The 13,441-nt window shown below is 38.8% G+C and overlaps 1 protein-coding gene across 2 annotated transcripts in view; it reads left to right on the forward strand.

Annotated features, from left to right (window-relative positions):
* LOC108136479 (dorsal-ventral patterning protein Sog) overlaps positions 1 to 13,441 on the forward strand; it is a 31,796-nt gene that overhangs the window by 4,453 nt on the left and 13,902 nt on the right. The window contains exon 2 of one of the 2 annotated variants that reach the window (XM_017257692.2): positions 3,861 to 4,699. In XM_017257692.2, the coding sequence (XP_017113181.1) occupies positions 4,363 to 4,699 (337 nt within the window). In that variant the 5' untranslated portion in view covers positions 3,861 to 4,362. Of the gene's footprint in view, positions 1 to 3,129; positions 4,700 to 13,441 lie in introns of those variants that run through there. The other variant, XM_041708075.1, reaches the window with a different exon arrangement.

Here is a 13,441-nt window from a genome sequence, read left to right on the forward strand (position 1 = left end):
TGCAATTGAGTGGAAGGCGGGTGCCGTAATGATATTTGCCAATGACCCTCGACGGACGATAGAGAAAAGATTGCTTTTACAACGAAAGTGCTCAACAGTATTCAACAGAATATATTTAATAATAAACCAATTCAACCAGTCACTCATTACTTTATTATTTTACTTTGAATGTACTTTAAATTGAAATCAATTGATTAATAAACGAGTATATAATATTTGTTAGCTAAGATGGCAGAAAAGATGGTTATCGTGATCAAAATGTTATGCGTACGTTTAATAATATAAACAATAGTTTTAATTTAAAAAGCGTTGTCTATAAAGTAAACTATACAAATAATAAAGTATTTATTTAATATTAAATAAAAAATTATTTGATTATGATTGATTATGTTTTGTAGTTACATGAGTTTCTTACTTTCAAAAGTAATATGTGCTAATAGTTTAGGATTGCCGTAATAATATTGTCGAGCTATCCACTGCCATAGAAATCATATCTTCCACAGCGTTACTTAGTGTGCACTGATTGTTCAGATTTGCTCCTCCGATATTTGGCTATATGGATATATACATAGATATGCTGTGTGTGTCATGTTGCTGCTATGTTGGCGACTTTGACTTCGACGTCGACGTCGGCAGCGCTCGCTAAAACTACATAAATCAAAGGAAAAGCATTTCTCTGTTTTCTGATCGTCTAGCTGAAATTTTGTTTTTTTTTTGGTCTTGTTTTTTTTGGTTTTTGGTTCATTTCTATTTTGCCCAGTCTCTTCATTCTCTTTGCTTTTCGTGGCGATTGTTGATTGCTGTCGTTGGTGTTGCTTTTGCAATGGCATTTTGTACGCATGTTTCAGACATTTAACATTTTTTGTATATAGCCAAGAGACAGATATCGTTCATATGCACAAACACACCAATGGGTGTGCGGTGTACGGTGTATGGTGTGTGGTGTATATAGGTCTTTTTGTTTTTATTTGTTTGCGGCGGGGCCGTGAGGCCAAAACATTTATAGGAATATTTCAAATTGCAGACGACGACGTCGCTGCCAGCAGCGCCTTAAATGAGGCTGACAAAAAGAAAAACGACAAAAAAAGCCAAACATAAATAAATAAAGCTGAAGGAAATTATAATTGCTGGTAACGAAGCTGGCATACCCTGCAAAATGGTTATGCAAAATGCTGAATATTATGCAGATTATTATTATTAATATTTTTTTAATTTGTTTGCCAAGCATTTTTTTGATTTTTAATTTTTCTAAATGCAATGATTATACTAAACAAAATTGTGTTTTAAAAATAATGTAAATATGATTTGAATTAGAAAAGACTCGAGACAAGTTAAATATATTATAAACATATATTACCCTTTAACATTACACAATTTAAAAGGTGTTGCTAAATTTTTAGTTTTCAATTGGACAGCCTTTCCCAAAAAACAAAAACTCCCTTGCAATTATTCGTTTTTCTTTGATGTTGGCGATTCCCTAACCTGTAAACACATCACTATCAAAAATAAATATTTCTGTACAATTAAATAGGAAACAAAAAAAAAAACACACACACGCATACAATTTTTACCTGAACTTTTCTATTTAATAAAATTTAGCATAGATGCATAAATTATAATAGCACTATAAAACAAATGTTTCTATATAATTAAATATAGAAAAGACGCTAATTTAGATATTTATTTTAATTCTGCTGCAAAAATAAAATGGTACCAAGAGATTTAGGGAACCCCCAATCCCGAATCCCGACGAGAATCCTGGAGAGAATAATGATGAGTAGGTATAGGTATAGGTATAGGTATAGGCATATTAAATATGAAATTAATGGAAAATGCGGTTAAAAGCCAAACGTGTTGTTGGCTTTTCTTTTGTTGATGCTGCTGGCATCTGTCTATTTTCGTGCATATTATTTCATGCGTCTTACATTCTTCGTGTTGTGGTTTTTATTTTTTGCTTTTAATAAACCGAAAACTATTTTAATATGTTTTATTTTTATTTCAAATGTGACACAAATGATTGTTAACGATATCGCGAGTTGTTATTGTCTGCATTTTGGATTGGCCGGCGCTAATAAAATCAAAATTGAAATTGAAAGAGAAAGCTAACCAATTAATTAACAAAAGCCCCTTGCAAAACCGCAAAAATGTTGTCACATACCACAAAATACATACGTATATATGGTTGTTTCGAGTCGGCAGTTCCAATTCGAATATTTCGTTTTGTCATATTTTCCCACATTATTTATTAGCAATACTTAATATATAGTTGACGATGGTTCATTTTTTCGCCTCGCTTCGGCTGCGATCCATCCTGTTCTGGTTTTTAATTGCGCTCACACGTGCCGGCTGCTATATGAGTGGACATTTATAATATTTGGGCGATGATATATGGAATGTTTCGGCACTAAAGGGACAACACTATGGATCTCTATATATTCGCATCGAAGGCTAATTCGGGGCACGTCAGGAGAATTCGTTTATGTTTAGTCAATCTTTGAGCGAGGCCGGTTTGTTTTCGTGCTTTCCAAATTCACGACTCTCCTGGGAATGTTTAAAACCAAACACTTTTCAAGGAATTTCACTCTCGTTAAAAGTAAATTTTTCAAAAGAAATATGAAATTGTGTGGCTTGGAATTTTGCATATTTGTATATGACTTTTTATTATGTTTACGTTCGCTAGCAATTGAATTAAAAAATGTAGATGTGTGGACATACTTAACATTTTTTCCTAATTGAAGGTGCTAAATTGAACAATATTTCTCTTTTAAAACTACAATAAAATAAAGGCAATAAACTTGGTAATTTCCTTCTGAAATACTTAAAGAAATATTCAAAGAATTTAATCTAAAATTTTAAGCAGATAACAACATGTGATATTTTTTTCTTATAAAATTTGAAATGTTTGGAAACTCTGAGACATCTTTTACAATACATTTTTGCACTACAGGTAAACATCTTTTGTTTTTTAGGGCAGATTGCCAGTTAAAACAAGGTTCCCTTTCCGAATTTGCTAAGTTAATAACTTTAATTTTATTGTGAATAGAGTTCAGTTTGATCAAAGAACAAAATTAAGTAATTACTTATGCAAAATAACTTATTTTCATATTTTGTATGATCTTAAATAAATTAAATAAACAAATAAAATCTACTATTATTTGTGTATGTTATCTGGCGGTGCTAAAAATATTGCAGTGCTAGACATTCCCAAGCCTCTATTTGGAAAAACCCAAAATATACTGCTTACCTAAGAAGTAATATATGTAAAACCTACATCAGAGTTTCTGACTCCTTTAGGGATTTCTATATTTTATTTTGGAACATCATAAAATGGTTGTGCATTTCTGGCTGACTTTGCAGGCAACATGTTGCACAGGCTGGCAGCGCAGCATGCTGCCGGCGGAGTTGCGCAGTCGCAGCGACGTCGGCGCAGGTCAGACAGCGCACTCTCTCAAGAGAGCTTGCACCGCCGCACCGCTCTCACTGTTCCGTAACATTGCTGTTAGCCGGGCTAACATCTCTGTTATTGCGCAGTCGCAGTCTGCGTCGACGTCGGCGTCGCTGCGCGCGCGGCACGATCCGAAATCGTATCGTTTCGTTTTGTTTCGTGTCTCGCTTTCCTCTCAAATTCGTTTTCGCCGCTTTGCCGATCGGACGTGCCCGTTCCTGCTCCGGACAACAGAGATCATAGTACGCTACAGCCAAAAGTAGGATAAAAAGCCGCCGAGAACGCCGAACTTAACGCAAACGCTAATGCTAATGCAAGCGCAAACGTTAACGTAAACGCATACGCCAATTGCCAATTGCCAAACAGTCGCGTTGTCGTTGTCATTACGAGATCCGAGATCGACTCTATTTTCCAGAGCATACAACACTATATACACCAGAGCACAGCACAGGCCGTTTAATTATAATAGTGCTATTGCTATAACTAAAATCAAACAAAGTAAAGTAAAGAAAAGAAAACAAGTCTCGAAACTGAAAACGAAAATAAGGCAAATTTATGCAGCCACTACGCTAGAAGTAAAGCTAAAGCTACAGCTAAATAATAAAAAAAAAACAAAACAAAACAAAACAATAACAGCGAATAAAACAAAAAACAGCAAATAGAATAAATCCAATAAATCGGCGCGCGAAACTCGCGTGTGTTATCTAATCTGCAAGAGAAGTACAAGAATCGAAATCGGAATCGGAATCGGTTCTATACTATATCATTGTCTATATCTATATCCATTAAGTGTGTGTGTGCGTTGCGACCTTTGTTTTATATATTTTTTGTTGTTGTTCATACACTGTGAAACGTGCTTTCCAAGCCGGGCATAAAAAAATACATACCCAAAGTTAAAAGATACACACATAACAAATATGGCCAACAAGCAGAGGAAATCAAGTGGCTGTGGTGGCATCGAGTGGGCCACGGCCACCGGCACAGTACAGCTCCTGGAAAGGAGAAGCATCAGCAATCCGACGATCCCCGCCGAAGCCCAGATCCCAGCCCCCATCCCAGCCAGCCACAACTGCAGCAGAGTCCAAGAACGGGAGCGGGAACCAGCACAATCGCTGCTCCCGATCCGCCACCTGCGCCACCTGCTCATCGCCGGACTGCTGCTGGTGTGTCTGGTGGGCGGGACGGAGGGCCGCCGGCATGCGCCGCTCATGTTCGAGGAGTCCGACACGGGCAGACGCTCCAACCGACCAGCGGGTAAGTCACCACCATCTATTCCTTCTCCATCTCTGCCATATCATATGTCATTTGCCATTTGCCATATTCCATTTCCCACTTGCCGTTTTACTTTTACCCATTAACCAGAGAACGAACAGCGCAGGTTGCTCAAATAGAAAAGCTTAAATTAGTTAAAAAAAATTATACTTGCAAGAAAATAATTTTTTTTAAGATTACAAACGTGAAAATCCGTATCAGCAGCATATTCAAAGTAATGTCACATTTCAAATTGCACCCGTCGTAAGCCCGAGATATTTTAATACCCAAACATACAAAGGTTATATTTCTATAACACATCTTATGCCAAAGATATTGAAAAATCCGAAAAACCTAAGATAATAATTGCAATTTCCGTTCATATGACTTTCAAATTAAAGTTACAACATGCTTTAATTATTTGTTAAATATAAACAATTGAGGGACTAAAGAGTTTGTAAGATCTTTTAATTTAAATTTGAAATAATACAATTCTAAGGTTTTTAAACGTTGAAAACAATCAGGACATAATTTATAGAACTTAGGGTTTTGATATTCAATTGTTAATGATGTTTTAGTTAGCTGCTTCAAATTTCTGAAATTTCTACCTCCGCTGTGGTTGCATAAGTTGGCATTGCCATTGCCTCTGCCCATTGCGCATACGCCGTGTCGGCTGCCGGCGGCAGTTGTGCGGCCATATCTGTATGGTGCGGGGAAATCCCCGCAGGTAGAATTCCAGCCGGTGTCGAGGCGGGACCTGCTCGCACCTCTAATCCCGCCAGGGGTCGGGATGTGGGATATTCCCATTCTCGGCGGCACAGACATTTGCACTCGCACTCCCTTTTTTTTTTTTTTTATTGTGTAGTACACGGTACGTGTACACCGCACCACATATTGTGTGTGCGTTAATCCGGAAAGCGGGAATGGGAATTCCCTTCCGCTCGCTGCCTGCGTTGTTGCTTTTTTGTTGCTTTGTTGCCGCGCAGACGCATCGGCGGCGTCCGTAAGCCGCTTACCGGAGACACATGGAAACATAGATAATATATATATAGACCGATCGATATGCCGGGCCAACTGGAGATGATAGATGAGAGATGGAGAGCAGCGGCACCCAATTGCAATTTGTTGCAACTCACACGCTTGATTAGCTGCATTTCCTGTTTGGCCCCGGCCCCGGCATCCCCCATACTATCATATGTATTATGTTCCCAAGTTGCCGTTTTTCTTGGTCCGCTGCCGTTGTTGCATTTTCAATTAAAAACAGATTGCGGTTTACTTTACGTGGCAGCGACTTTGAAACGATTCTCGGCTTACACGTAGTGATGATGATTAACAGGTTCTGTTTGGGGCTTAGTTGTATGCGGTATCACATCCCGGGGATTTGTTTGTGCCGGAACCGGAACGACTAATAGTTGTTGCACAACAGCAAAGCTTAAAGTTAATCCGCCGGTTTAAGGGCTTACAACTCCGCAATCTGGCAGCTTACATCTGGGAGTATCATAAACATGGGCATCAACTTCCAACCCAGATAACTCATGAAGTAAGCCAGCTAGCTTAACCAATTCCTAGGGAAACTTCAGTTCCCAGCCGCACCAATCGTTTATCAAAGTTTCCCCCAAATCGTTGGTCGTTTTCATAATGTTGCCGCAGCGAAATGAGTTAGACCCCCGGTAATTGGTTCGGGCCACGCTCGTGGGCCATCGTAGATGGCACACTTTGACGCCCACGCGCGACCTGGCTTGCATCCTACCTATTCGGCACCCACTTCCATTTCCATTTCCACTTCCAGAGATCTCTGTTTATACAAAGTCTTAGCATAATTTAGTCGTTATATGGCCGTGCGAGCCCCCAACCACCAGACACACTTATCCGCCGCCGCCGTCGTTGTTGCTCTTTTCATCGTTTTATTTTTAAAGAATGAATGAAAAGCCAACGCACAGGCAGAGTAGCAACAACTACCAAAACAGTTCTTTTTTTGGGCGTCTGTCTCGTTTTTTCGTTGTTTTTTTTTTTTTGCTTTGCTTTTTTTTCTCTCTGTTTTCGGAACCCAACTGGTGGCTAATCAAACGTCAAAGACCACGCAGACAGGCCCAGCAAACTACCAGCCAATTCGTTTTGTTCATTTCGCATTTAATTTAACTGATTAACAAGCTGACCGACCCCTTCACCATCCACATCCACATCCACATCCCCCTTAACCATATGCCCATTCCCATTCAGATTCCCATTCCCATCGGCAACCCACGGTGCCGCCATTCGTCAGCATAATTCATTTATTCAACTGTCTGCCGCCCAGTTAGGTGTTAAAAAGTTGTTAACTTATTTTTAATGAATGCGTGTAAAAACACAACACTCACACAACCGAGCAAAAACGACAGGGGCAAAAAAAAAAAAAAAAACAAACCAAAAAAATGAACACCGACAAAAAATCCGAAAAAAGGCAACGGAAAAAAAAAAGATCAAGATGTGCCTACGTAGAGCAGCCCCAACAAGCCGCCGGCAACGGCAAAAAATCGTTCCGTTCATTTCGTTTCGTTTCGTTTTGGGATCTCGGCAAACATATCATGATCAGCAGCGGCAGAAAACGAAACGCGAAGAAGATGGAAAAAAAAGCCAGCTAGCTGGTAAACGCCGAAGTTTCAGATACTCTAGGCTTCAGGAAAGGATATAGCCCAGAATGCCAGATTTTACATTTTTGTTGTACCTTTAAAAATATACTTTATAAGTAGTAATACAATGTTCTTCTATTTATATTCTCTTTTTAAAAGAGTAACAACATTGTATGCTCTTGTTAAGTTTTTTACTTCTAATATCGATGCCAAATTTATAGGGATTGGGCAGAGCTTTAGGATACTAATTCAATTCCTTTTAAAACAAACGCAGATTGTTAGAAGTATTTGTTTTATTAAATTTATACTTTACACAACAGTTTATAGAACGAAGTTTTCACTTGAGGTAGTATTTTGTGGACTTTTAGTCAGGGTATGGCCCAAGTGGGGGGGTCGAGGCACGAAACACGTTAAGACAGCGCAGACCAGGGGCGTGTGCCGCGGCGGGGAGGGGGTTGAGTCGAAGCCAAAGCCAAAGCCAAAGCTAAAACTAAAGCCAAAGACTGTCTGTCGTTTGTTTGGGGCCGTCTGCGACAGCCACCCGAAATGAGCCGCCGCCGCCGCCGCCGTCGTCGTCGTCGTTGTCAGTTGCATGTCAGCTGGCCAAAAAGGGGGACCCGGTGCCCCCAGTTACCCTCCTCCTCCGGAGAAGAGCCCCTTGTGCCAAGCGAAATGCAACCAATTTGTTGCATTTGCCACACAGACGCGTCGAGGAGGAGACCTCGAGGCCGAGGCGTCGCCGCAGCGTGTGGGCAGAGGAAGCACAAGCACTTAATGCCCACAAGGTGTCAAATTGCAGAAAACTCCGCTTCGCCCACCCCGAAAAAAAAAAATAGGAAAAAAAATAATACACACACCAAAAAAAAAAAAAATAACGAAACGAAACGAAACGAAAAAAAATATCAGTCTATGTGTCTGGCGTAAATTAATTTGGCCAAGAGCGTAGGCAAAATAGATACGATACGATCTCATTGAATCAAATCCGTAGGTTCCACGCCGTTTCCGTTCCAATGAATGAAGTTGCAATTTGATTGGGGCCGAAAGGAAAAACAAAAAAAAAAAATAAAAGACAGGAAACCTAAAAAGAGATAAATACACGACTAGTGTACGTCGTTGAGGAAAAAAAGACGGTGAAAAGTTGACAGCTAATAACAGATTTGCGCCAGGCTCTTTTTTTATGGGCGCCATCCATCTGCATCTCTCAGTGGCATTTGCCATGCCTTTCATTAGCACATGCCGCATTCTTGCCATGCATTAATTATCAAGGCGCAATCAGCGCCACACAGGACCCCTCGACACCCCTCTTCCCTCTTCGCATTGCCCACATCCCGATCCCGTTCCCGTTCCCAATCCCAATCCCGATCACGGGCCTTTCTCTAAATGAAAGATGCATTCGCATTCGCATTCGCACGCATCATCTAAATTGCGGATCGCTGATAGGCGGGCAGCGGCAGAAAAAGCGCTCTGAAATCACTCTGAAGGTTCTATCAGTTGCCGAGCATCAATTTGCCATCTTTCTATGGCTATTTTATGGGGGAATAAAATTCAATGGGCTCGCTTGTCGCAGTTATAAGGCCAAAAGTTTAACAAGAATGAGAAATCAACTGGTTAATTCACTTCACAACAATTAAGTCTGAAATATTATTGATTTCCTAACAAGTCTAGCATATAGCTAAAAAATTTTGGTAAATAATTGAGCAATGTACAATTACAATGTACCTTAAAATAATATACATTAATAACAATTATCTAGTCCCAAGAAATCAGCATAGAATATATTTAACAACACGGCCCTTAAAATATATATTCAATTTAATTGAAAACAAAACTAAAACGGCCAAGTCCCCGAAAATATTTCATAGATTTGCAAACCCTTTGATGACTATTTCAACAGCCGAAAATTATAATGAGTAAAAGATAGATATAATTCTCTGCTTTTGGCTCACACCATATATTTTCGTATAAATATTTGCTGGCAATTTTTGTCGCCAAACAAACCATTTGCAATTGGGCATGCAATTGCATAGCTCGACAATTAAATTTACCCTTTAATAGTCGCACATGGGGCAAATCTTTCGTTTCGTATTTTTTTTCGTGCTAAAAACGCCCACCAAAACAAGAAGAAAACCCAAAAATCGCCCGCAAATCGCGTGTCGCGTGACGCGTTTTTGCCGGTTGTTGCTATTGTAGTTGTTGTTGTTGTCTGCCCATTCATTGCAACCCCAAAAAAATACAAAATACAAAATAAAAATAAAAAAAAAAAAGTAAATAAATAAAAATAAAAAGAATACATCCTCAACATATTTGTGCAACTTATCAGCGCATTTAAAATTAGCTAGCAACAAGAACAACAACGAAACCGCCAACGTATTCAGTTGTTGGTTTTTTGTTGTTCCCTGTCTTGTTGTTGTTGTTGTTGCTATTGCTGCTGCTGCTGTTGTTGTTGTTGTTGTTGTTGTTGTCGACATCTGTGCGGGGCAAGTCGCAGTCGCGTGATTTGGTTTGTAAATGGGAAGGAAGGCGAACACGAATGGTAGTGGGGTATAGTTGTACGTATACGGCTCATACGTATCGTATGGGGGGTATGGATGGGTATGAGAAATGCAAAAACTAAAACCAAAAATAAAAATAGTCATTGAAAATGTTTACGGCCAGGCCGGGTCTTCCTTCATTGTTGTTGTTGTTGTTGTTGTAGTTGTAGTCGCTGCTTGTTGACTGTTCCAAAATAGCAAAAAGTTATAAGGAAAAACAAGAAAAAAAAACAATCACACGCAACAAAAACGGAAAAATAGAAAGATATACATATAGTATAAGCTGCAGCAGATATATGTATAAATGATCCATAGATCGTTTGGTATTTACAGACGGAATCCAAATTGCATTTATATTATAGATTTTACATTATAGGCGGGCACTGAAGCAAAAGCTGAACCACAATTTCCGAAGATTTATGGCGATCGAAAATAGTTTATTAGTCGAATACCTTTTTGGGATTATTAGTTTGCTAAACTATAAATCATTGGTTTTTAAACTTATTATTAGACATTTTTAAACAATTTCAATGAAACGCACTGTATTCTTATGCGCTTATCCAACACCAGAATTTCTGCCTTTACATAAGCCAAATTGTAGCGTAGAGAGAAAATTGCTTTCTTTCTTTTTAGCAATTCTTGGCTGCAACCTCAAAAAAAAAAAAAAACCGAAAGAATCAAAATAATTGAACGAGCCCCTCTTTTTTGGTCTTATGGCCTTTGGGGGCGTTTCGTTGGCGACTTTAAACGCGCTGCGGCTTTTTCACTTTTGAACTTACGTTTTTTTTTTGTCATTTGTGCAATCGGTAGTTGGGGGAGTGGCACATGGGTGCGAGTGGGTGTGGGGGGTGTCGGGGGTGATACACCTAAAGAGGGAGGTGTAGTGTTTGTCCATCGGTTTGGTTTTGTTGTTGTTTGCTTTGTTGCCACCGCCATACGATGTTGTTGTTTGCTCTCTCTCTCTCCACGGCTGTCATAAATTATCAACGGCCAAGCAACCACAAACGATGATGACAAGGCTCCATACCCCCATACCCCCACACTCCCCCTTGCCCCACCCACACACAGAAAAAAAATGTATGCCTTTTAAAATCTACTTTAATATAATTAAAATATAAAGGGATCCACTGTCCTCACAACCGCACAAAACACCCAATTTAATTAAAATGGATAATATCAAATATTGATATTTATTTACTCCTCCTTTCTCTCTGTGCACTTTTACTCGCCTTTGAACGCAACGCACTTAATCAACCATTAGAAATCTTCATTAGAGCTGGCGTGTCCCCAAAAAAAAAGTAAAGTAAAGGCATTTCGACTTTGTTTGCTTTGCACTTAAATAATTTAATTGCTTATAAAACAAACAAGTCGCTGGTGGAACCATTTGAACAAATATTTCATTTAGTTTTATCACGGTTTTTTGTTGTTTGCCGCCTTCAACTTATTCCATCTCGATTGATTGATTGACCGATGGTCTGATTGACAGTTCAACACTCGTAGCTGTCAAATTTGAACAACTCGAAAAGTGCAATCATCAATTTTCGAACTCAAGCAACCACAAAAACGCTGCGCACCCCTTGCTATCAATTCTTTTGAATTTGTTTTAAATTAAATTTTTCTTTGGAATTCTCGAATCCATCCTTAAAAAAGAATATCATCATTTATTTTATGTGTCGTTGGCTTTTCATTGAATTTTATGATATCCAACGGTGAGCTTTAACATTTGCGCTAATTATTTTGCCACAATTAATTAACGCGCAAAATAAAAATAACACATTAAACAAGAGCAGCAAAAAACGAAGGAAAATAAATAAATATATAAAAACAAATATATATATTTATATTTATATGTATGTGGATGTGGCTGTGGCTGTGGCTGGTGTTTGCCCGATGTATAGATAAATGAAAACAGCTTCGGCCTGGTCTATATATTTCGCACAGCTATATGCACCGATCTGTGCTGATCTTTTAACTCAATTAAAAGCGCGTACGAGCGCCAAAATTTTCAAAGGCACTTCGCTCTGTCCCTGTATATATGTTGATATATATATTATATATCTATGTGTATTTAAGTATATATCTATATGGGATATAGGTGTGTGTGTGTGTGTGGGTCTACAAAAAATAGCCGACAATTCGACGCCGCTGGTTCTGCGTCATGTGAGTCAGCGACAGCAACGTCGACCGAGACTGAGGCTGCAACGCATTTGGCAACAGGCGAAAATCTCTGGTCCATTTTCCTTTTGGCCACCAAAGCGGCCAAAGCACGATGACACATGTGCTACCCGCCACGCCCCCTTTGGCCGCCCCCTTTTAGGCTTTTTGGTCCTGTTTCTGTTGACTGTAATTAGCACATTGCATAGCCACAAAAAAATAGAGACCATTAGTTTGTTGTCTTTATGCTGGGCAGCGGCACACCCCACGAAATTGTCAATATATTTTTTATCAAGGCATTCTAAAGCTATTGGTTAATGTTAATAATATAATGTATAATATTACATTAGGTTTTCAAGCGCTTAAAATAATTCAGCTTTAAGCTTTAAGCTAAGCAAAATTCGGAATTTAAAATACATTTTTTTTTTCTGTTGTCATCCCTACTTTTGTGCCTTTTCTAAACCTAATTTTATGTTAGTCATGATTTGATTTATTGATTTAAATATTCTTCATTTAAGCTTGTCTTGAAATTTAAATCATTTTCTTCAATTAGTGAAAACCTAGATCCACAGGTTTCTGGCTAACTTTTGTCGCCTGGCAACAGAAAGTGCTGCCAGAGAGAATGTCTTTAGTATTTTTAACATTTGTCTGCTAATGATTCGTATGCTGCAAATGTTTGCCCAGACACTTTCGAGTTTTGACTTTTTCCGTTGATGCACCATAATTTGTTGCACACACGCATATGTGTGTGTGAGTCAATGCACCGCGAAAAAAATAAGACAAAAAATAGGGGGGAAACGGCGGCGGCACCAGACGAAGATGAGCCAACAAGAACCATTTATTTCTAGACATTTTGTCTTAAATTTAACTTAAAAATAAAGCGTGTGGAATGCTCTTGTGTTGTTGTTGTTATTATTGTTGTTGTTCACCCACGCTGCAATTTTCCCCTCCTTCTGCTTCCTGCATCATTATTATTTCGAACATTTTTGCACAAAATATTTACATGGATATTGTTTGAAATTCGCTGTTGGGCTTGTCAATCAATTGGAAATGATCAGAAATTAATTCGCCCATAACCGAAATCGAAAATCAGCTCTGTTAAGTGCATAGGCAAACAAACAAATAGCAATTTTTGCACAAGTCGAAAAAAAGAGGAAAACAAACCGAAATTGGCCGCGTTTTTTTCGCGGTCATACATCAAATGTCTAGACAAATTGTGGCAACACAATAATAATGGCAAAACAACAGCTGAGGTTAAAGACAGGAAGTGGAGTGTCAGGAGAGCGAGATAGCGCCAAAGATGGGCCCGAAAAGACCCGGGGATTTTTTGCCACAAATTGCTATCATTTATAATAATGGTTTCATAATTTACCCCAATTATGGTATATCGCTTGTGTGCTGCTTTTCTATTTATTTTGTACACTTCTACGTAAACATATTGACCCATTAAC

This window comes from Drosophila elegans, unplaced genomic scaffold (assembly GCF_018152505.1).
Source record: "Drosophila elegans isolate 14027-0461.03 unplaced genomic scaffold, ASM1815250v1 contig_149, whole genome shotgun sequence".
Lineage (NCBI taxonomy): Eukaryota > Metazoa > Arthropoda > Insecta > Diptera > Drosophilidae > Drosophila > Drosophila elegans.